Genomic DNA, 20014 nt, shown 5'->3' with positions numbered 1-20014 from the left:
AGGTTTTTATGCGATGAATGCGTGCATGTTTGTGCTATGCATGTTACAGGGCCAGAGCTAGGGCACATATGACACTGGGCAACCTCTACGCGGTGTATGTGACTACGCAAGAGACTTTATTCTTGTAACAAAGATCCCAGCTTTTAACTTAGCTGTAGGGACAGCATTGATTGCTGCATGATTTTTGTGAATGGATTTGCATGAGGATTTGCGTGAGTGTGCGGAAGTTCATTTTGACTTTATTATGCAGCACTTCACTGTTCCTTCCTCAGAGGAGCTCTCGGCTAGACTACTGCAAAGGACAAAGGGTGGGGGAAAGAGTGCACTCAGAATGCTGGAAAAGATAAATGGCCAGCCGGCTGTAGAATGATCTCACCCTGAGGTCTTTGTTGACGAGCCCGATTGGGTTTTGTCAGCCTGCAGGCTTTGTCCCACTCAGACCGGGGACCAGGTGCTGCAATTACATGTTCCTCTACGGCTGCGGTGTCCAAAGTAGAATGAGGCTCACAGGAGCCGTGGGGACAAAAAGATAATGTAGCTGAATGTGTATCAGTTTGACAGGTAATGGATGTAAAGGACTCAATCCAGGAGGGAGAATCCTGTATCTGTATGCAGTGAAAAGCCACTCCAACCATCTTCTACCACAGTAGTGGCGGCTGGGCGGCAAAGGGGGATTGGCCCCTGAAAGTTAAACATTACACACAGGTCTCCTGGTAAATTTACTACACGCACCTCTCTTTGCACCAAATAGCCGATACCGCCGCCATCCCGTCACCTGGCTCTGCTGTGGTAGAAGCTGGACGGCCTTAAAAGCTTAAAAAGCTCTTGCAGCGTGAACCAACCCTAAGTCTTTGTTCCCACTTGTGTTGAGAATGGACCTTTTTTTGTCTGTATTCAGCTTATTGCAAAACTGTCAGTAAACTCCTCCTATTTTATATTTAGGAGCCATTCACAGTTGCAATGGATCCTTTGCAGCAAGCGGGCCGCACTTCTGAGCTGTCCGCGATAATCCCGGAAGAGAAGATGCATTCCCCATATAGGGGTCAATTCATAAAGCATTACTGCATGCAGTAATTCTGAAAACAGCTGACTTGACCGCAGGGCTGTGGAGTCGGTACAAAAATCTTCCGACTACAACTCAGATTCCTCAGTTTCTGAAACCACGACTCTGACTCCAGCTCCGACTCCAAGTACCCAAAATGGCTCAGACTCCGACTCTTCGACTCCGACTCCTTAGTCTAATACTTAACAGGGCCGTGGATTTTGTTCAAAAATCATGCGACTCCGACTCCTCAGATTCTGAAACCACGACTCCGACTCCGGGTGTGCAAAATTGCTCCGACTCCTCGACTCCGACTCCACAGCCCTGCTTTACCGAGCACTCAGCAAAATGTCAATTCATAAAAGCTGTTACCGCATGAAAAGCTACAATTACTGAGCAGTGAGATAAATTACCGCCTTGTGCGGTAATTATCTCAACACGTCAGTAAATGTCAATTCATAAAGTTTAGAGCAGGCTGTAATGGCACTGAACATACCGCCTGCTTTGAAGAGGTGATACGGGAGCGATAAGAGCAAAGTTAATGGGGATAGATCTCCCAGGCAGCAGCGGTGAGAGCCGAACAAACGAGGCTTCCCCTAAATACTCCAGGCTGTGTTTTTAACCTCTTGGGTACCTGTATTCAGATATATTTCACATCAGAAAGCCTGGCATGTGTAACATTTCTTGAAGTTCTTCTAAGCTGTGGCAATTAAATAGATTGTTTAGAAAGACTAATAGACAGATTCAGGGCAAGCAGAGGCAGTATATAAAAAAAAATGCACATCTAAAGGGAAGTTGGGGGTGCCTCTTTTATTGTAATGCTGTCTGTCTCTGCAGAAATGTATCAACTCAGCTAGCTACTCTTCTCATTACCGACACTTTAGTTCTGTAAAACACCGCATTTCTACCGCACCTGTCAAGATTTTTATGAATTAGCACACAAGTATAAAATACCGAATGCTGTATTTTCTCAACAAGATTTTTTTTTTACCGCAAAGCCTTTTATGAATCTCCCCCTTTGTCTGTGGGTAACGCATCTGCCCCAGGCTCCAGCCAGACCACAGTGGCCAGTAGGAGAGGACACTACACTGTTCCCTCCAGCTGGCCACGTGATCTGGCGCCAGTGGGAACTGAGCCTAATTCCTGCCTGATGCATTCATACTTTACTTTCCAGAGTCCTGACTGAGGATGACATTTATGAAGCAGATGAAGATAATGACTTTGATCCAGCCACAAATTCAGACACATCCTCCAGCAGCGATGATGACGGAGGCGAGGAGAGTGCGGAAGAAAAATCCCCAAAGAGACCAACTAGAAAACAAGCCGTTCCTCGAACCCCAACTTCTGCCAGGAAAACCCCAACAAGAACGCCGAGGACTACTGTAAGTTCAGAGCCACCTGTGAAATCCTTCAGAGAGAAGTGTAGGCGGGGCCAGATACCGGGGCCCGCTGTCTCCAACTGCCCGCCCCCTTGTAGGAGATAACGAAATCAAAATGAACTTCCGCACACTCATGCAAATCCTCATGCAAATCCTCATGCAAATCCATTCACAAAAATCATGCAGCAATCAATGTCGTCCCTACAGCTAAGTTAAAAGCTGGAATCTTAGTTACAAGAATAAAGTCAATTGCGTAGTCACATACACCGCGTAGAGGTAGCCCTGTGTTGTATGTGTCCTAACTCTGGCCCTGTAACATGCATAGCACAAACATGCACGCATTCAGCGCATCAAAACCTATCTAGGGAATAGGAGCACATATCCTTAACGCTCTCCCTGGGACAGGTAATGCATCTAACTAATCCTGCAAGGGAGCTGCTAGTACCTGCATATGTACCATACGAACAGCATTGATTGCTGCATGTTTTATGTGAATGGATTTGCATGAGGCTGCAGGGGTGGGAGTGGTTTGTTGGGCTGCCGCAATGCAAACCAGCAGATAATAGTAAATTTGGAAGGTTGGAGGCGCCCAATCGGAATCAAAACTAGATCTTCAATTCGCGGAAGATCAGTGTTATAAACTGTTCTTATCACCTTGCTTCGACACCAGTAACTTCTTACAGTTACGTCTCACAGACTATTGAGATCACTTGACTCTCCACACAGCAAGCAGGAGATAGACTTCCTCAGGCTTCTTCAAGGTTTACGTTATTTTTTCAAGTAACAGAAATACAGATAGATACAGTTTATCATCTCCTGGCAAAGCAGACTTCCATGTTGCGTTACAGCTGCGTGAGTATCTTCCTACTGAAGATACCCAGGTCTTCTTGTATCTACTCTATGTTACATCTAGACTACCTATGTACAGCAGACATTATATCAGATTACAGAAAGGAAGAGCATACTTAGAGGTCCCAGTCGGCCTTGCGAGCTAGTGCGGAAGGAAGAAGCAGAATGCTCTCTCCATCGCTCACTCCGGATTTAATACCGACTAGGAAAGAGTTAAATATGACATCATCTTCGCCACCCCCTAGATCAGATTATTGGTGGACCCACTCGTGGTGTCATCATACACACCTACTTGATTAATAATCAATGAGGCATTTGACCTATATGCAGGACTGTGGATGTTTAGTAAATATGGCTGATGTTTACTGTTCCTGTGGTGTAGTGTTGAGGTCAGAGTAGTCCGATGGCCTTCTTTTAGGAACATGTTCTCAGTATCTGTGTGTATCCTCTGCTACACGCAGACCCTGAGATGCCTCTGCCTGCATCACAAAACCTCTATTTATTTTAAAGGCATACACTGCGGACAAGCCTTTTACATAAAACTCAGGCCAAGTAACTGAGGCCTACTTAAATTATAACAATCAGGAATATAGGGAGGTGTTTTTTTGAGAAAATTTAAAATCAAAATTTCTTAATAACCCGCTTGGTCACGCCCATCATCCTCTCAGACACGCCCATGACTGCCAAATCCAGGCACTCACTTGACCTGAGGAAGCGGCTTACGCCGAGAAACGCGTTGTCATAGTGCTGTTCGCATTCAATAAATGAAATTATATTTTATTGCATATATTTTATTACATTTTAAGAAATTTTGATTTTAAATTTTCTCAAAAAAACACCTCCCTATATTCCTGATCTTCCGCGAATTGAAGATCTAGTTTTGATTCCGATTGGGCGCCTCCAACCTTCCAAATTTATCATTCTTATCCTACCCAGTAGGACATTGTCGTTCTCTCCCACCTGGAGAGTCGAAAAGATATATTTATATATTTTTTCATTTTTGGAGTTGCGACCGTGGAACTACAGAAAAGGCCGAGTGGGGACGGTATCTCTCCACCTGCAGATACGAGTGGTTGCCTCTTGGGAGCAACCCACCTTTGTGAGTATATTGGCATTCGATTTTTCTCACGTCAAACCAACTAAAAGGGTATTACACCAGATTGGGCTCCCGGTTGCCGGGTGTTTGTCTATTTGTCTTTTGCCAGTGTTGAATCCAGCAGATAATAGCACTGCGGCAGCCCAGCAAGCCACTTCTGCCACCACAGCTGTTATAAGTGGCGCTTAGAGCAGGGCTTGCTGCAACATATTAGAGGTCGTGGCATCGTTTAGAATTCCCCAGAAAGCGCACAGCATTGTAAAAAGAAAAGTTTAACCTATGAGCAGCTTTGCAAGCATCATCTCGAGACTGATAATGAGTGGCAGGGCGTCTTCTGCCGGCATATGCCATTTCAGTGTTCTCCCCAGAAATGTTTTCCACCCGGGTGGCATGAAAAAGTGGCCGGGTGGGGCACAACAGGGGAGTGCAGGGGTGGTGCTTCTCGGTACATCTCTGCTTACAACATAGGGAGAGGATGAGGAGGCGAGCCGACGACAGCCGACGGGACAGGTAAATATGAATGCTTCCTGCGCCGCTCTGCATACCCTGCCAGACAGGACGGCACACTTCACCAGCGGCAAAAAAAAAAAAGCAGCGCACATATAGGCTTGCTGCATGTAGCTGCTAATGGGTTCACCTTTATTAAGTTTGAGGTGGTGGGTGTACAAGCAAAAATAGGTGCTGGGGAAATGTAGTCACTGGATATAGCCGCTCGTAGAAAGCTGTAACATTATCGATGGTCTATTGTTTGGCAGTAGTAATCTTTTACTAACACTAAACCTAACCCTCTTCTCATACAAGCCTCCCCTCTACCAATAACCAACCCTAACCAACCACCCCCACCAATACCTAACCCTAACCAAGCCACCACCATATTGCCTAACTATCCGTCTCTGCACTGAAAACCTGTCTATCTGCACTACCTTTGCTGATAGATACTCTACATATCGTGTGCTGCAGTCATTTTGGCGCCAGGCTATTTGTATAGGAACAGCCCCAGCGCCTGCTATTTTATCAGGTGCAGTTATTGCAGTTATTGATGATATTAATGTGGGGGCCCAAACTTGTACAACTTCCCCTGGCACTCAAATTGCCTGTTGCGGGCGGAAGGTAGTCTGGAGTTCACTGAAATCCCCGATCCGAGATAAAAAACGAACTATAACAACTAACTTGTCTATATATCTTATCTAAAGTTTAGATGCAAACAGCTTCAACAGTTTATGATAATTTATTCCTGTGATACGAAGGGCAGCCATGTTCTGTTTGTCACATTACACACAGGCAAGCTGATAGCATCTCCAGCCCTCAGCTTGTGAAAACTTCACTCTCCTCCTCCCCTCTGCCTCTGAAATCTCTGGCTCCTTGCCCAGACTGAGCTCCCATAAGCCCTTGCTACTAAGGCTTAGAGTGCCAAGGCTCTCTGGGGAAGCTGTGGGGTGGGGCTTGTTTAGTTCATAGGGAATTAGAGTATTAAAACAAAACAAAAAAAGTATTGGACTTGAGGAATGCCCTATAAACTATATGAAAGGAAGACCATTATGCAATGAGTAAAAGTTTATCTCAGAACCACTTTAAAGTCAAATGATCTATTTGTTTATTTCATTTAGCCACGTTCCAAAAGCCATACCGCAACGCCGAAGATCCCAGAGAGGAACCAGCCAGTCCAGAAGCCTGGGAATGTCCTAGAAGAGGCCCGCATTAAGTAAGACCGCCTCTGCCAAGTGCTGTTCCTTTATTGTGCTGCGCAGAACTTCATTTTAAAGTAGTTCAATAGAATCTCTAGGAGAAATGGCATGATTGTAACCTGATCTCGTTCTCCTGTGTGCAGGCTTCACGTTTCTGCCGTGCCGGAATCTCTGCCCTGCAGGGAGCAGGAGTACCAAGACGTCTATAACTTTGTGGAGAGCAAATTGCTGGATGGAACTGGTGGGTAAGTGAAGGTTTGGAAGTGGTCTGCTTGCGGCTGTGTGTATAATATGGACATCAATAGTCACAGAAACCTCAGCGCTGGCAAAGCAGATCTTGCATAGCTTTGAAAGTATCCTGCAGACACCAAGTGCTCAGAGGGACAGTGTGACCGTCACCATAAGAGTTTAAAAGCACTGATCAGTGTCCAAGCATAATAGGTGATAGCTTGCTGAGCAGGAAGAGACGAGATTCAAACCCAGGTCTCCTGCGTCAGAGGCAGAGCCCTTAAAGGAACACTATCATAAAAATGTATAATACATGTAAACAGATACAGATGGTAGTATGTTTCTCCTAGAGTAAAATGAGCCATAAAATACTTTGTCCCTATGTTGCTCTCAGAGTAAGTAGTAGGAATCTGACAGAATCGACAGGTTTTGGACTAGCCCATCTCCTCATAGAGGGTTCTCAGGGTTTTATTTCATTTTCAAAAGTGCTTCTTATGCTGAAAACCAGGATAATGTAAAGGGGGCATCCTGGATAATTTACTGCATTGGGTGCATCTTTAACCTTTTAGCAGCCAATTTATTTGGAGGCTTGCAAGTATGCCAGGTTAATTTATTTTAGCACTTTTTTTCTTATTTATTACATTTCCTTTGCTTCTAATTAGTACTGCTGTAATGTGTATGTATGGCCACTTGTCACTAGGGGGCAGTGTTAGATAATTAGAGGACTCCTGCTTTCAGTTTCTATATTTTCTTCTAGTAGACTAGTAGAGAGAGATGAAAGCATTCCAAGAATTTACAGCACGACGAGTTCTGCCGGCTGAGGTCAAAAGCAGAGCACTTATCTCAAATGAGATAACGGAAGCTGCTAATGAGTTAAGCAAGCCTGTATTTTCTCCCTATACACTGCAGGTGCATGTACATATCCGGTGTACCCGGAACAGGGAAGACAGCGACGGTCCATGAGGTGATGCGAAACCTGCAGGTGGCCGCCGATGAAGACGAGCTGCCCTCGTTCCACTACATTGAAATCAATGGCATGAAGCTGACCGATCCTCACCAGGCCTATGTGCAGATTCTGAAGGTGAGACCGTTGTGGCACCGCAGAGGCCCAGTCTGCTCAGTCCAGTACATTGCAGGAGATATAGGAGGAAAGGTCGGTACAAGCGGTTACATTCCGCTCTCATATTAAGCCTGTATGCATTTGTATTGTCTTCAGCTCCTGACCGGTCAGAAAGCTACTGCTGACCACGCTGCCACTCTGCTGGAGAAGAGGTTCAGCACTCCAGCCTCCAAAAGAGAGACCACAGTATTGCTGGTGGATGAGGTAAGGAAACGGTGTAGACCACGCATGCGTCGTTTATAACGCTGACCCTATTAAAGCGGCAGGGACAGCCATACTGTCCCAGGGAAAAAACGATAGATTAATACTTGTTCTACTTACATAACATATGTATTATTGCCCACGTTTTGATTTCAGTGAATCTTATATATTAAATTAAGAGAAAACCGTTTCAGGCATTTTCCATCTTTACTTCCTTTGACTGAAACCAGTCCTGATGTCATTTCCTTCCTCTTTTTCCCCTAAAAACTGCACTGTTCTATGTAGCTTGATTTGTAAACACATGTGAGCACAGCATAGGGTCATATTTCAGCAGCTTCTGCAGAGGGGGTGGGGTGTGTTTCCCTTCGCAGCCTCCTGTCACACTGAAGTGCCCTCAGCCAATCAGTGAGGAGCAGGAATGTGGAAGGTGAGATAACAAGCTTCCCTCTGGTCGGCAATGTACCAGGAAGGAGCCGGGCTGACTGAGATAAGATTCATTACAGCAGAAACATATATGATTATATTGGAATGCTTGCAATGAGGGGTCATGAAGTAGACTACATAATAAACGCAGAGCATTGGATAAATGGAATTTGATTTTCTGGCTTTAAAGTGTCTTTTTTTCACTGGAAGTAATCTTTAATGTTTGTGTAAAACATCTGGAGCTAAGCAGAGGGTTATAACTTATGGTGTTCAGTACTTGGTCAGCACACTACTTGTGACGTGGACAAATAGGCCATTTCACTGGTATTATATGTACCCTAAAATTTTAGCCTTGGCCATTAAATAATTCTGCTGAGTCTTCCTCTTTCTTTTGGAAGACTAAGCGGTATTTGGTTAACCTTTATTCTCTGCAGCCAATCGCAGCCTTTTGTTTGGTGTTGTCCATGCCTGTCACCTTTGCCATGCTGCCACTGACCCCTGTAAGCATGTGGTGTGTATCTAATATTTGTTCCTCTCCTCCAGCTGGACCTCCTGTGGACCAGGAAGCAGAATGTTATGTATAGTTTGTTTGATTGGCCCACACGGAAGCAAGCAATGTTGATAGTCCTGGCCATCGCAAACACCATGGACCTGCCAGAGAGGATAATGATGAATCGTGTAGCCAGCAGACTGGTAAAAGTTTTGACCATTTGCCTTCCATAAGATATACATATTTTATACATATTTGTATGTTCTCCCCTTGTCTGCGTGGCTTTCCTCCTACATACCAAAAACATACAGCAAAGTTAATTGGCTTCCCACTGAAAAGAAAAAAAAATGGCCCTAGACTATGATGGACATTTAATTATGGTTGGATTAGACTGTGAGCTCCTCTGAAGACAGTCAGTGACATGACTATGTACTCTGTAAAGTGCTGCAGAAGATGTCAGTGCTGTATAAATACATAATAATAATATGGTAGGACATTAGACTATGACTATGGTAGGATTAGATTGTGAGCTCCTCTGAAGACAGTCAGTGACATGACTATATACTCTGTACAGTGCTGCAGATGGTGTCAGTGCTATATAAATACTAAATAATAATAATAATAATAATAATGTCCTCTTCAGAGGAATACAAATTTGAGACATTGGCCTCGATTCATAAAGCATTTCCGCATGAGGAAATGCTGAAAACGGCTCACTTTACCGACCACACAACCAAATCTGTATTCATAAAGGCTTTTTCCGCATGAAAAGCCGACATCCACGAGCAGAGTGATAAATCACCGCCTTGCGCGGTGATTATCACAGCAAAAGTAACAAATGTCAATTCATAAAGATTAGAGGTAGCGGTATGCGGACGGGTATTACCGCTACCTCTGATGTGGCGAGAAGCGTGCGGAATACATTGCAGTGAATGGGACAGACCTCCCAAGCAGCTGCAGAGAGAACACCGCACGGAGGGATTCCGCCTGCTTCTCCTGTTTCCGCATGTCTCCCGACAGCCTAACGCCTGCCTACAGCGGAATATCTCCGCACGCCTGTCACAACTAGCTAAATTTTTATGAATTACCACCCTGAAGGCGGAAATACCGACAGCGGTGTTTCCCCGCTCGACTTTCCCCGCTCGCAGGCACTTTTATGAATCGAGGCCATTGACTTTACAGGGAACAATACCTCACCACCATAAAAAGAGGTGCCCAGAAACTATAAAAATAGACAACTGAAGTGAGAGGCATGTGGAGGCTGCCATATTTATTTCCTTTTAAACAATACCAGTTGCCTGGCAGCCCTGCTGGTCTATTTGACTGAAGTAGTGTCTGGATCACACCAGAAACAAGCATGCAGCTAATCTTGTCAGATCTGACAATAATGTTAGAAACACCTGATCTGCTGCATGCTTGTTCAGGGGCTATGGCTAAAAGTATTAGAGGCAGAGGACCAGCAGGGCTGCCAGGCAACTGGTATTGCTTAAAGGAAATAAACATGGCAGCCTTCATGAGCCTCTAGCTACATTTGTCCTTCAGTACGCCACAGAAACAACTGACAAAAAGATCCTAAAACACTGAAGTAGAAAACTTTGTGAAAAACAGTATTTGTGTAATTCGCAAAACTTCTGGCGATTCCTGTGCATATTGTACCAGTCTTACACAGAAGTTACCCGTGCTTCCTTTTTCTTTTTTTATTGTAAGGGTTAATAAACTATGACTAGAAGTCCAGTAATACATGGAAGTTCTCTATACACTTATATATTTTATTTTGTGCTTATCTATGGAAGTAGGGGTTACACTGTATTTTATTGCTGGTGGAATCTCGCTCTAACTTTATTGGTTACCAACTGTTACACTTCTGCTGTCCTGATTTTTTTTCAGGGTCTGACAAGAATGTCCTTCCAGCCGTACACCCACAAACAGCTGCAGCAGATCATCACCTCCCGACTGAACCATATCAAGGCCTTTGATGATGATGCCATTCAGCTGGTGGCCAGGAAGGTAGGAGGAGTCTAAGCGTTACTTGCATGTAAACTGATGTCCGATTGCTTTGTGCTGCCACCTGCCCTGTCCACCATGTGACGTTATGCATGCGCCGCTCCATTGGCCTTCTGGTTCCCCCCCCGACACCCCCACATAGCTACGGAAAGCGTTGTCAGCTATGCAGCTGACTTCACGACTGTACAGTGTTGGCCCAGCGTTGTTGCCCGAGGGATGGACAAATTCCGGGAGATCAACGTGGTCATGTGGTGCTCGGGTTTCGGATTGCTAAAGATCCAGGATGCTGGACCTGCAGCAGACTTGTGGCCGCTGCACACACACAGGTCAGACTCCCGATTCTTGGCAATGGCGGCCTTTATTGTCCGCCATGGCAGAGTTCTGACCAACGTGTATGTTCATAGCTTAGCCTCTAGACGACCACATAATGCCAATGGGCATGAACGTGGTGGCAGCCCCAGGACTGCATAACGCCACTTTGTGTCAAGTCTTGGGGCGATCGCTGTTGCCGTCTATTTAGTCTATACAGCGCTGCAATCTAAGGCAGCGCTGTAGTGGGGATAGCAGTGTCCCTCGGCTGTCCCCTCTGGCGGCACAAAAGCGATCAGCTCTCATAGGCTGAAGCCTATGACAGCCGATCGCTGTCATTGGGTAGCGGGGGGAGGGAGGGCGGGCTTAAGAAAAAATTTAAAAAAAAAAAAAAAGTGAAATTTAGTTACAAATAAAACATGAACAAAAAAAAAACATGCCAGCAGGGATCAGAGCCCACCACAGAGCTTTCTGTTCTCTGTTGGTGGGCAGAAAAGGGAGGGGGAATCACTTGTGTGCTGAGTTGTACGTCCATGCAGCAAGCCCTTAAAGCTGCAGTGGCCTAATTAGTGAAAAATAACCTGGTCACTGGCGGGGGGAGGGGGTTGTGATGTAAGCCTATGGTCCTGAATCAGTTTCTTGTACTCCTATGACTGAACCCTCACTCTGCCTCCTCTTGTGTGACCTGTACAGGTGGCTGCGTTGTCCGGTGACGCGCGGCGCTGTCTGGACATTTGCCGCAGAGCTACAGAAATCTGTGAGTTCTCCAAGAAGGGGGAAGGGCTGGTGAGAATGGCTCATGTGATGGAAGCCCTGGATGAGATGTTCTCCTCCCCGTACGTCATGGCGGTCAGGTAATCCATTGTAACACTCTGCTGCCTGATTTTCATTCTGACATTTATCACATGGTGACATTTTTACTGCTGGCAGGTGATGTCAGTGGAAGGAGATGCTGCTTGTTTTTTTGGCAGTTGGAACCATGGTCCTGACATCACACTGTGGGAGGGTTTTCACCACAATATCAGCCATACAGCGCCCCCTGGTGATCCGTTTGAGAAAAGGAATAGATTTCTCATGGGAAAGGGGGTATCGGCTACTGATTGGGATGAAGTTCAATTCTTGGTTATGGTTTCTCTTTAAGGCCCAGGCCACACTGGCACTAAAAATACAGACTGTTAGTCGATCGTAACGGAAGGGATGCAAATGCTAATGGATCCAATGTTAACCTGTGGATCCGTTCATACTGGTCAGTTCGAACCGATCCGCACGTTTGGATCTGCAGTTGTTTTTCGAGATCGGCGGATGCATCACATTAACCGCAACAGAGTGGAAAACTGATGCCTTTAAAAACTGATCCATTCCACAGATCAGTATTTACACGGATCAGTTCTCCATCCGTGCCAGTGTGATCCGAGCAGACCTGACCTGAGAGGGATATGGAAGCTGACATTCTTCTTTCCTTTTAAACAATGCACATTGCCTGCCTGTCCTCCTGATCCCCTACCTCATTATACTTTTATCCATAGACTCTGAACAAGCATGCAGATCAGATGATTCTGACTCAAGACTGACTGGATTTCCAGCATGCTTGTTTCAGGTGTGTGATTCAGACACTACTGCAGCCAAAGAGATCAGAAGGGCTGCCAGGCAAATGGTATTGCTTATCAGGAAATAAATGTCAGCCCCCATATCCCTCTCACTTCGGGTATCCTTTATTTGGAAAGTCTTTGTCATGTAGAGTTTCTATTGGGCAGGCTGAAAGCAGCACAATGACATCGTTAGAATGTGATGCTATATTTAGGATACCTCATTTTACATTAATTTTTCTGGTTTCAGCATCAGAAACACATTCTGTAGGTGCATATTACTGTAGATAGGTATGTAACCCCGCCTCCCCAGTGATGCTTAGCCTAGGCTATGTCACACAGCCGTCTGCCCTGCTACCCTCTGGGACACCAGGTGTTGTTTCTGGTCATTTCGGAACGCTCAATGAATGTGACCCTTTTTCCCCTCAGGAGCTCCTCTGTGCTGGAACAGGCTTTCCTCAAGGCTGTCATTGCCGAGTTTAGAAGATCCGGTCTCGAAGAAGCCACTTTTCAACAGGTAACATTTTATTTCTGCACACAAATTACTTGGCACTTTCCAAACAGTAATTCTGAAATCATTTCCACAAAACTTAAAAAAAAAAAAAAAAAAAAAAAAAATATTCCATTTTGGCCAATTGGTGCTGTGACTCCTCTATTCCCATTCATACCTATCCAATCTGCCGGGCGTAACAATAGACCTTGCAAGGGATGCTGCTGCAGGGGGGCCCAGAATCCACTGGGGGCCCTATCCTGAGAGACTGACAACAAAGGGCAAGGAGAGGAAAAACAGCTTCTATTCTCTGCGCAATTGTTCTATTGACTGCATCTGCTCAGCCACTGATAACGAATCAAACAATCCTACTCAGTGTGCAGCAGGCTCTTATTTACAACGCCCAGCCCCCAACCTCTCTACCTCTCCCCAAGTGCTCTGTACTGTAGTGATGCTGGAGAAGGCTGCAGAGCCATTTCTGCTCCATCAGAGATGGACAGAGTGAGTATGATAAGCTGAGGCTAGGAGCACACACATCATTGGCTCTCCTCTGCCCCCGCTAGACCTCCTACACCGGCAGAATGAAAACAAGGGCCAACAGGATCTCCCAGGACCCATCTCACCCAGGTTGCCGCTTCTTTAAGCTCCTCCCATCGGGCCGACACTACAGGACCACCCGCCCTAAGACTAACAGGAGTAGGGACACCTTTTTTCCCCAAGCAGCCCTCCTGTCGAACTCCTGCCTCTCGTCGGTACGCTAGTCGCTTCAGGTCAAATAAGCCAATTAGCCTGGACAAGGCACACTGGAACCCGGGCCAGTAAATAACCCAGCTATTAACCCTCCTGGCGGTTTGTCAAAATCCTATATAAGGGGAAAGGGGGGGAGGGGCAGGATTGAGGTAGACACCCACCAATTTACCTTATTTTCCACATGGTTCTTAATACCCAACCTCCACAATTGTCTTACAATAATTCATCTGTGACATGGTTACCGTGAAAAAAGGGTTGGTTTATTGGTTACTCAGTGACAATGCAAAACATAAAAATGTGCCTGGACACATCATTAAAAACAACAGCGCTGTTGTAGAAAGCTGCAGCACCCTCCCTACCAAACCCAAACACATCACCCAGTCATCCAATAAGGCATGCACATGGGCCCAAGTCAAAGGAAGTTCATTAATTCTCCTCTTAGTTCCAATTTGTATGGTGCAGGGGAGTAACTAAACCGTTAGTCTGCAGATCAGTCCAGCAAGGTACACATAGCTAACTGCAAAGCGTTAAAGCCACAGCAAGAAGCAGAGAGAGTCCAAAGCACATAAAGCCTGCAGCCGTCCGGCTCACTTATACTCACGCCTCCTGGCCATATGTACTTCACCAAGGATCAAACGAACAAGTCCATTCAGGGGCCCCTGTATGTATCTGTGCATGCACTCGACTTTTCTCATCAGCTGCGTCCCGAATCACCTTATCCTCCCGCCGTGTGCGCCACCAGCCATGCAATCTCCACTCCTGGGTTACTCGTACCTCCACAGGCGGTGGGTGATAGGTGGAAGAACTCAGCCCTCTCCCTCCTGGGCCTCCGTAACCACCTCTCGCTGGGTCAGAGTGCCGGTGTCAAAGCACATAGCGCAATCCGCGGAAACGGCTTGTGGGACGCCACTGGAAAGAACCGACTGGGCGGCGGTTCGGGTCGGCAGAGCGCCACAGCGTGCGTAGCCGACTAGTTTCGACCGGGACTTCCGGTCTTCATCAGGGCGTGGCTTCCCATCAGGGGGGGCTGAGCCTTAATGGGCTTTCCTCAGCTCCTCCCTCTTCACGCTAGTTGGAATAGTGCTACTGTCAAACTCCTCCGGGCAGGAAGTATTCAATGACAGATTGTTCCCTCGCAGTTCATAGTTCCCCTAACAAACGAACAAGCCAGAGCAAAGTCCACAGTTACTTAGTCCTTTTCTTTCTCGATTCCTCCTCGAACAGTAGATCATAGCAGAGGAGATCAAAGTGGATTCCATTCTTTTAAACACATCTTAAAGGGACTCCGAGCAGTGCAGAAACTATGGAAAGATGCACATCATTTTAAAGCTCTCTTTCTCCTCTTTCCAATGATATATAAACCACCACCCTACGTCTTTTAGTTTTCTCTATTTTCGCGATTGAAATTGCCGCGGCCGCAGTTTCGATCGCGAAAATAGAGAAAAAAGGCGTAGGGTGGCGGTTTAGGTGTCGTCAGAAAGAGGAGAAAGAGAGCTTTAAAATGATATCCATCAAGCCATAGTTATATTGTATTACACAGGACGACACTTTCCAGAGTGTCAGCAGCTCCATTCTCCTGAATGCAAGTCGTCCTGTGTAATACAATATAACTATAGCTTGATGGATATCATTTTAAAGCTCTCTTTCTCCTCTTTCTGACGACACCTAAATCGTTGCCCTACGCCTTTTAGTTTTCTCTATTTTCGTGATCGAAACCGCGGCCGCAGCAATTTCAATCGCGAAAATAGCGAAAACTAAAAGGCGTAGGGTGGCGGTTTATATATCATTGGAAAGAGGAGAAAGAGAGCTTTAAAATGATATGCATCTTTCCATAGTTTCTGCACTGCTCGGAGTCCCTTTAAGGTGAGAGCCTCCACTCCTTTTTATTCCATTGTATATGAATATATGCACTCTTTAAAGAAGGGACAAAGAAACAGGAAAAAGAAGAAAGAGAAGAGAGGGGAAGCGGATGGGGGGCGGGGGATGGGAAGGAGGGAGAAGGAAGAGGAGGGAAGAGGGGAAAGAATAAAGTACAAAAAGCACCAATATACAGTTGAGGCACCTTCATCTCCTTACACTCTTCATCAACTTGATCATTTAATAGCTCACAGACCACAGACAAGCAAATCTGGCTCAACCCTGCATCCACTTCTCACCACCAGCACTCTACTTGATGCACAGATATTTTAAAGACCTGCTCCCCATCACAGCCCATTACCCATTTTTCCCGGACTCACTCAGACCCCCAAGGGAGAGAAAGAGACAAACCCCTCATAGATAGCTCCTAAGGGAAAAATCCACATTTAAGCCATGTGGATGCCTCGACCTCAGTCGGTACATCCACATGGCCTCCCGTTGCAACAACATAGCCTCTGTCCTCTCCGTTCGTGTCGGCATCTCTAAACTATCGATACACATCGCGCGAAGTCCTACAATTGACCCACCGTGCACTTCCTGAAAATGTTCCGCCACTGGCGATTTCTTTTCCCCACCAGTAATGTTCCCCAAATGCTCCAGGAGCCTTGCCTTAAATGCTCGTGTCGTCATGCCTACGTAATATTTGTTACATGGACATATAATGAGATAGACTACCCACATTGAGATGCAATTTAGGAACTTCCTCAACCTATATTCTCTGGTTTGATCCTGGGAGGCAAATCTATCTGTCCTCAGTACAAAAGGGCAGGCCTTACAAGACCCGCATCTATGCATTCCTACCGGAGGGGGAATACGGTCAAGCCAAGTTCCTCCATCCCTCCTAGGTAATTCTGATCTAACCCGGGACGAGCTGTTATTAGTGGCCTTGGGCCAACGATTTTGCCAATCCTTGGGTCTAGCTGTAGCACCTTCCAGCACACACCTAGGGCCCTACCAAGCTCTCCCCAGTGTGCGCTGAACTGAGTCACAACTCTTGTGAACCCCCGACTTCCACCATCAGCCATGGGACGAGTACGGGGGCAGAGCAGATCTTCACGATTAGTGTGAATAGCCCGATTGTAACTCCGGCGAAGTATTTTATGCGAATAGCCCCTTTCGCGAAACCGCCTATACATCTCCTTTGCCTCACATTTGAATTGTTCAATGTCAGAGCAATTCCTGCGAATTCTCAAAAACTGTCCCGTGGGGATCCCCCCGATCACGGACACCGGATGATGGCTCGCCGCATGGAGGAGCGTATTACCCGCAGTTGGCTTACGGAATGTTCTCGTTGTCAGCCTATTGCCTACTTTGACTATTTCCAGGTCCAAAAAGGAAATCCTCTCTGGATGTGCTGTAAATGTCAGGCGTATATTACGCCTATTGCAATTTAATGCTGACACAAATTCTCCAAAGATCTCCGCGGTTCCCCTCCACACGACAAGCACATCATCGATGTACCGCAGCCAGAGGGACACGCCCCCACGGAACAAACCGCTCGGATACACATCCTGCTCCTCCCACACTCCCAAATGGAGGCAGGCATAAGCGGGAGCGCATGCCGCCCCCATACTCGTCCCCCTCAGCTGATGGTAGCATTTTCCTTCAAAAACAAAAAAGTTATTATGCAATACAAAGGACATGAGGTCAACCAGAAATGAGTTGTGCTCATCGTGAAGGGGGAAGGTTTCAAATAGCATATATTCGAGGGCACTTAGGCCCACCTCGTGTGGGATAGATGTATATGTTACGGCCAGAACCCGAAGTTTGGCCAGAACTAGAAGTGGCCGGCCACTTCGGGTTCTGGCCGGCCAATGCGCGAACTGGCCGCTGCGCTGCGGCCAATGTGAGAAATGAAACAATTCCTGTAAGGTTTAATGTGATGTTGTGGCCGCAGCGCAGCGGGGGCAAAAAATGTATCACACATTTTTACTTTATTCAATGGCATTAAGCCGCCCGGCTTTTTCCTCTGCCTCTCTCTCCTCCCCCCCCCCCCCCCCCCCCGCCTCTCTCTCTCCTTCTCTTTATGGGCACAGCCGGGCGGGGACACGCGTGTCCCTCCGGAGTCGTTCGTCGCGGCAGGGGAATCCTGCCGTTCTTGCAGAGCGGGTGCTGGCAGAAGCAATGTCTGCAGCCTCCCCGCTCTGCTCTCCTGCCGCGAGGAACGACTCTCCTGGACACGCGTGTCCCCGCCCGGCTGTGCCCATAAGAGAAGGGGGGAGAGAGAGGCGGGGGGGGGGAGGAGAGAGAGGCAGAGGAAAAAGCCGGGCGGCTTAATGCCATTGAATAAAGTAAAGATGTGTGATACATTTTTTGCCCCCGCTGCGCTGCGGCCACAACATCACATTAAACCTTACAGGAATTGTTTCATTTCTCACATTGGCCGCAGCGCAGCGGCCAGTTCGCGCATTGGCCGGCCAGAACCCGAAGTGGCCGGCCACTTCTAGTTCTGGCCAAACTTCGGGTTCTGGCCGTAACATATACAAACCCTCCACATCAATGGAGGCCAGAATACAGTCATCCTCCATAACAAAACCATTTAATTTGTTTAGCACTTCCATTGAATCCCGTACGTAAGAGGGCAACCTCCTTACTAGTGGTTGTAATTTTCGGTCCAAATATCTACCAACTGCTTCACATGGTCCTGCTACAGCTGACACAATCGGGCGACCCGGGGGAGGCATGACACCTTTATGAATTTTTGGGAGAACATATATGGTTGGTCTTGTACATCCCCCCACCATCATGTACCCATATTCATTATTGTCTAAGATGCCATGCCTCAAACCCAGGAGCAACCGATAATTTAACTCATCCACAACATGCTGAAAAGGGTCACGCTGTATTCTGGTATAAGTGGACACATCACTGAGTTGTCTGTAAATCTTTTGTATACATATCTCTGTCCATCAAAACAATATTGCCCCCCTTATCGCTAGATTTAATTATCACTTCACTTTGATCTTTAACCACTTGAGGACTGCAGGGCTAAACCCCCCTAGTGACCAGGCCATTTTTAGCTAAATTGGCCACTGCAGCTTTAAGGCCAAGCTCAGCACACAAGTGATCCCCCCCCCCTTTTCTCCCCACCAACAGAGCTCTCTGTTGGTGTGGTCTGATCGCTCCCCCCATGTTTATTTTTTTTTTTTAATAAAAATTTGTGTTCGTTTTTTTTTTTTAAAAAGCACTTCTTCTTTAAATCCCCTACCTCCCTCCGTCCCTCCCTCCCCCCCAGCCGGCCAATCACGCAATCGGCTGTCATAGGCTTCTGCCTATGAGAGCCGATCGCTCTCTTGTCCCCCATGGGGACAGCCGTGTCACACGGCTGTCCCCAGTGCAGCGCTGCTGCTCATCGCAGCGCTGCAGCTAGGAAATAACGGCGTGATCGCCGTCTAACAGTCTCCCGAGCGGCAATAGCCGCTCGGAGACTGAAGGCAGGGCAGAGCTCCGCCCTCCGAGCATAAGATGCGCGCGATCTCATGCTAAACAGAGCCCCAGGACTTTACGCCAATTGGCGTTAGGCGGTCCTGGGGCTGCCGCCGCGGCCACGCCTACTGGCGTGACGCAGGCGGCAGGAGGTTAAGGTCATCCAGTGCCCATCTCTCACCTGGGGTAAGGTTGTCATAATCCCCTGGGGCATCCCATCTATACTTCTGAATTTCTGATTCGAAAAGTTCCAAAAAGTACTCAGATAGCGGTTTGAATTTAATGTTGGTTTGTCAAAATCCGCCAGGGGGCAGCAAATACATTTTTAAAAAAAAATAATTTTTTTTTCCATGTAGCGAGACGAGGTCTCGCTACATGATAGCCGCTGCTCAGCGGCATCCCCCCAGCCCAGCCCGTTCAAAGAACGGGATCTCCTGGAGGGCTTCCCCCGTCGCCATGGCGACGGGGCGGGATGACGTCATCGACGTCGTGACGTCAAAGGGGACTCCGATCCACCCCACAGCGCTGCCTGGCACTGATTGGCCAGGCAGCGCACGGGGTCTGGGGGGCGGCTGCGGCGACGCGGGTAGCGGCGGCGATCGGGCACTGCACGCAGCTAGAAAAGTGCTAGCTGCGTGCACCAAAAAAAAAAATTGTGCAAATCGGCCCAGCGGGGCCTGAGCGGTGCCTCCCGGCGGCATAGCCCGTGCTCAGCACGGGCTTACCGCCAGGGAGGTTAACCTGGTGCTCTTCATGGCAGAGCTGTACTCAAGGTGCGGACTCTTTCAATTAACTTACTTTATCCCTGTGCAGCACAATATCCACACCCGGTGGATTTCTGCTCATGAGCCAACCGCACACTGTACTGCAAAGACCGTTAAAATGTGTAGGTACTGCCTGTCTCGTTGTACTATTGCCTGTCTTGATGTATTATTGCTATTTTCTACGACTGTCTCACTTGTTTATGTATTGTCTATTGCCTGTTTGCCACTGCCATGTGAACCACAAACAATTCCAGG

The 20014-nt window shown here is 47.1% G+C and overlaps 1 protein-coding gene across 3 annotated transcripts in view; it reads left to right on the top strand.

The window, feature by feature from the left end:
* Window positions 1-20014, top strand: part of ORC1 (origin recognition complex subunit 1) — a 48817-nt gene that overhangs the window by 25703 nt on the left and 3100 nt on the right. For all 3 annotated transcript variants that reach the window (XM_068238972.1, XM_068238973.1, XM_068238974.1), the window contains 9 exons: window positions 2217-2424; window positions 5974-6068; window positions 6195-6296; window positions 7189-7360; window positions 7496-7603; window positions 8567-8716; window positions 10401-10520; window positions 11520-11680; window positions 12842-12929. In XM_068238972.1, coding sequence (XP_068095073.1) covers window positions 2217-2424; window positions 5974-6068; window positions 6195-6296; window positions 7189-7360; window positions 7496-7603; window positions 8567-8716; window positions 10401-10520; window positions 11520-11680; window positions 12842-12929 — 1204 coding nt within the window. The remainder of the gene's footprint in view (window positions 1-2216; window positions 2425-5973; window positions 6069-6194; window positions 6297-7188; window positions 7361-7495; window positions 7604-8566; window positions 8717-10400; window positions 10521-11519; window positions 11681-12841; window positions 12930-20014) is intronic.

This window comes from Hyperolius riggenbachi, chromosome 6, assembly GCF_040937935.1.
Source record: "Hyperolius riggenbachi isolate aHypRig1 chromosome 6, aHypRig1.pri, whole genome shotgun sequence".
Classification (NCBI taxonomy): domain Eukaryota; kingdom Metazoa; phylum Chordata; class Amphibia; order Anura; family Hyperoliidae; genus Hyperolius; species Hyperolius riggenbachi.
This window is presented reverse-complemented; position numbering and strand designations above follow the sequence as displayed.